Source organism: Halyomorpha halys, unplaced genomic scaffold (assembly GCF_000696795.3).
Source record: "Halyomorpha halys isolate HHAL.00 unplaced genomic scaffold, Hhal_1.1 Scaffold323.1, whole genome shotgun sequence".
In the NCBI taxonomy this organism is placed as follows: Eukaryota; Metazoa; Arthropoda; class Insecta; order Hemiptera; family Pentatomidae; genus Halyomorpha; species Halyomorpha halys.
The window spans coordinates 667,360-672,283 of NW_027106378.1; the positions used below are offsets into that span (position 1 = coordinate 667,360).

The following is a 4,924-nucleotide window of genomic DNA, read 5'->3' on the forward strand; positions in this document are numbered from 1 at the left end:
TGTATCTTTTTTAGCCCTGACGAAGCCCTGCAACGTGGGGTGAAACGTTGGCTCAATAAAATAGTATAATTATCTACTATTTGAGTTTTTTTTTTTACCGCACCCGGACCATATTCCATTCATATATTCAATTAATTAATAATGTTCAGGACAGTTAGTTATTTAAGAGTTTCAATTAAAAACTTTCAAAAATTTAACCAAAAACATAGTATCCAAACAGATTAAATTTGTAAATGGTCTGATCGATTTATTTCATTTATACACAATAGCAGTTATAAATAAATTAATAGGCCTGTTCCGGTTAACCTACGGCAACCGAAAGGTTGAATTGGAGGGGGCACCAACAAACATCATGGCATAATGGCCTACAGGATATAGTGGCGCCCCAGGTGGCCAACAGCCGGAACTCACCTCCTCCAGCGCTCTCTGTGAAGAGAAGCATCCCAGACTAAAGTGAGTGAGAGCCATCTTGTCTTCTGGGAGAAGCAGTTCATTATTTCTTTGTCTCTGATAACAGGAATCTACCATGGGTGAGTAGAACCCTTGGAGTGGTCCTCAGGAGCAAGGGGAAGAGAAGCTAGAGAGTGTGGAGGGAGAGGAAAAAACCATGGAGTAAGTTAATTACCATTCACCACCACATAGTTGATCTATCAATAGTTAACATCATCATCATCAACCACCTCAATTTTATATCTACAGTTCCATAGTCCCACATTCAAAATTTTACTAACCATCTAAGCATAAATGTTTTCTTTCGGCTACCCACTACACCCTTTGTAACTTAAACAATAGAATTTTATTTTTTCCTTTAATCGTGTTCATCTTTCATTTATACAGTCCACTTCACCCAACCAGCAAACCAAAAATGAAGTGTGTCCGGCAATTTGGTTGAGGGTATACTTCATACAAGGCCTGTTAAAGAAACTAATGAGTTTATAGAGTAAAATTAGAAAAAAAGACTTACCTTTACTCATCAAAAATATTTTCTTTTATCGAATATTTTTTCACCGAATCACCACACGGCATCATGCGATCCTATTATACAATCCCGCCCAGTTCGTTATGGAAAGAAAAAAAAATCGTATAAACAAATGATCTTACCAATGAAGTTAAGATGAACATCGCCAGTGGTATAAGTGCAAGCAGCATGTTAATACAAATTTCGTAGAAGGAATAAAAATAATTATCTGAAAAAAAAAATATCAAAAGTTAATTAATAAACAAACACTAGAACCTGATATTTTTTGTATAATATATCTGAAAGTCAGATTTAGTCATATAAAGTCCAAAGATAGTAGAAATTAGGCAAAATTTGTTTGCCTATAATTTAGAACCTTGATTACAATTTTATTCTTTAAAATCTGGAATTTTTTTTCACAATTCTAACAGGTTAAAAGTTCTTGATTTTTTCAATATTTTGTATTATTTGAATGACTTAACGGTAAAAGTACTCTTGACAAAAACATTTATGTAATTTACTCAATTTTAATTGATTGCGATAGAATGTTAATTGCTCGTTATGAATTAAATAGGGAAAATATTGGATTAAAATATAAATTTAAAAAATATCAGTCTAAATCCAAGATTTTCACCGATATTCCTTACGGGTCTCCATTAGACTGGAATTAAATCAGTTTGGAGGGGATACTCATAAACTAAGCACGGCAGGAACAAACTTATGAAGCAAAAATAATTTGGGGAATTTTTGGAGTTTATATATTAAATTTAGGTTGATAGATTCGATACTTAGGACTCCATCTTGGCAAGAGACTTACTTTGAATCCACACACAAGACTAAAACGACAAGAAACTGCTCGTAGATTCCGATTGCTACAATACTTACTTGACAAACGCTCTAAACTTCCCATTCACTACAAAATATTAGTATACATTACAATAATCAGACCAATTTGGACATATGGAATTGAGCTCTGGGGCTCCACCAAACCATCAAATTCTTCCCGCATCCAATCGTTACAATCCAAAATCCTACGTAAAATCCTTGATGCTCCTTATTACGTCACAAATAAACTCATTCATAAAGACCTTAACATCCCATTAGTTGCAGAATTGGCCCAAAACAGATATGCGTCTTTTCATTCCAAACCCCTTAACATTCTAATCCATTAATTCTTAATCTTTCATCCTTAACAATCCCTGATAATCACCCGAGGCGTCTGAAAAGAAGATGGCCACAGGACCTTCTAATTTAAATTAATGTTTGAAGTACCACCAATGGGTGGTTCCTTTCCAAGATTTTCAAGTGTATATGAAACATACTATATATTTACCAATTGTATTATTTTGTACAGTAGCAAATTACAATAAATAAATAATTTTAAAAAAAAATTAGGTTGATTTTTATTTATTTATTTTTTTTTTTACGAAAAAAACTTCCATGATATTGAAGAAAAACCGAAAGAAGAAGAATATTTTTTGTGAGAAAAGGGTAATCGAGGGTACGGTCGGTAATAGTAAACACCAATAAGTAAACCCTATTCTATTTGTGCTGACCTTTCAGCCTAAATTTAAGACCTTCAACAGGGCTGGAAACAGTAAACGTGATTACAACCATAAGATAGTAAAAAAAAAAATGAAAATATTATGTTGTAAAGATAAAAATTTAGACAAAAATAAAATAAGCATTGGAAATATTAGAAAAAGAAAAAAGATCTTAAAATTAATCAATGCTCTACATAAATTAAAAAAAATTGAAATTAACATTGCTATGTACTGCCTTGAGATTTAATCGGGATGCCAGGATAATCGCTGAAGGCAATTATTCAAAAATAAGTTAATTAATCAATTATATATTGAGTCCTAAAAACTATTATTATAATTGGATTGTTTTCCAAAGGGTATTTGTGTGTTTACCAGTTTACCAATTAAATACCTTTATATTTATAAAATGTTGTTAACATTAATTATATAGTATAATAAAGGGTGGTATATTGGGTTATATAATAGTATATAAACTACATAAAGAAACAAGTATTTATTTATAATTTATTACTATAATTAAAATGATTGTAATGATTCAGATAAAGGTTGCCATAAAATATAGATTATTACATTATTACTTATTGGTTAATTTTATACTTATAGCTGCTGATGCCGTGGAATGTAGGGCCGTAGATGTATTCTTGTTCATAAGGGATGTCCAGGTCTCGTGGCCCTTCTTACGACTTCGTCTGGTCGAAGTGCATCTTGCTCTGCTCCGGCTTCTGCTGTTCTCTCAAGCCTGATTCTTTCTCATCTAAACCTTCCTGTTGACCGTCTCTTTTTCTGATCTAGATTTCCTGTCCTTTTCTCCCACTTCCCTTTTGGGGAGTTACCTTATTTTTGAACCTCATTTTTCATTGGCCATCGGTGACCGAACGCTCTCGAGGAAGGCGTTCCCCTCCCCAGGCCCGAGAGTGGGTGAAAAGTTTGACATGTCCAGGAAGGCCTGCACCTGCTTAATTTGATTCCGGTCCCTCATCACAACCTGTCATTTTTGTTAGAACACTTAAAGGTTAGCCAATCTAATTTTCTCAGGGGACTCTGGTAATGTGACAAACTTAACACAGATGTTTTAATATCCGGGGACGCCCTAATAGCTTCGCAGAAGGATACCCTGACCAGGTATAGGGGCAGATGACGAAACACCTTAATAATACCCAGGATTGTCAAAAGGTCAATACATAGCAACATAATGATAATAGTGTTTTTCATTTTTCGTATATTTTCAATGCTTGTTATTTTATTTTTGAATAAATTCTTACCTTTACATTATTATATTTATCTATGCATTTTTTTTTCACTATCTTATGCTTATTACATCATTTTTTGTTTTAAAAGACTCGAAATTCATGTTGAAAAGTTGGCACAAATTTTTTTTTTAATAAAACTTTTACTTGTGTTTATCAATAGTGACCGTACCTCCGAATATCTTATCCGCAAATTGAATCTACTATCAACAATAAAAACTTCATGATTAATATTTTTGATTTTTTTTTTTATATTTCCGGAATGTATTGAGGTGGTATACTTCCAATTCGTATCCGGAACCTCAATAATATGGAAGTGAAAAATATCAAACGTTTCGAATACATACCCGCAATGCCTTAACTGTTGGATTTCGTAGTATTTAGTTATTTTTTGACAATTATTGGGCGAGCAGAAAATTTTAATATAATTATTCAATCTATAAAAATAATAATCGGCAAGACTATAACAATAATGCATTGATGTTGATCGATATTGTGAATAGTTAAATAATACAGACAATTAGCTCAGTAAAAATGCAAAAATATGAACTTGAGAAAATATGAGAGCGATCGGAAGATATAAATCGATTTAATTTATTATCATAGGCACTATATATAGGGATCAACTATACAGATTGTGGCTCACCTGTTGAACGCTCGCTGCACCGACCCGCCGGGAAATGCTTATTCCCTCCGGTCCATTCTGCTTTATATATTCGCACTGATGATCTCCATCCGGCTGAGTATTAGACCAATTTAAACAGCGCTGACCACATCCTTTGAGGAAAATTAAGAAATAATACACCAATTTACTTTCTTATTATCGACGCAACACATAAAGAATAGAAAAATATCCGTATGTCGAAAAATTTGTGCAATTTAACTAGAACACATTAATAACTGTAATTAAAAATAAAATACGTTATACGCTTTAAAAACAATGCTTTTAACAAGTCAATAATTTTTTTTTAATAATTTATTTATTGATATTTACAACTGTATACATATATACACATCAAGCAACTTTGCTGTAAGTGATATTATGACATGATAAAAACATGTGGAGAATCTACCCATTGATAGAACTCCAAAAAAAACATTTCTAAAGGACAAAAGATCTCGAGGCCATCTTCTTTTCAGACGTCTAGGAGGATTATTAGGTAGTGAAGGAGAAA

General features: G+C 32.6%; 1 protein-coding gene across 2 annotated transcripts in view; it reads right to left on the reverse strand.

Moving 5' to 3' along the window:
• LOC106681265 (ankyrin-1) overlaps positions 1-4,924 on the reverse strand; it is a 36,758-nt gene that overhangs the window by 12,758 nt on the left and 19,076 nt on the right. The window contains exons 1-2 of one of the 2 annotated variants that reach the window (XM_014421500.2): positions 4,396-4,516; positions 1,102-1,187 (exon numbers count right to left, since the gene is read on the reverse strand). In XM_014421500.2, the coding sequence (XP_014276986.1) occupies positions 1,102-1,149 (48 nt within the window). In that variant the 5' untranslated portion in view covers positions 1,150-1,187; positions 4,396-4,516. Of the gene's footprint in view, positions 1-1,101; positions 1,188-4,395; positions 4,517-4,924 lie in introns of those variants that run through there. The other variant, XM_067044723.1, reaches the window with a different exon arrangement.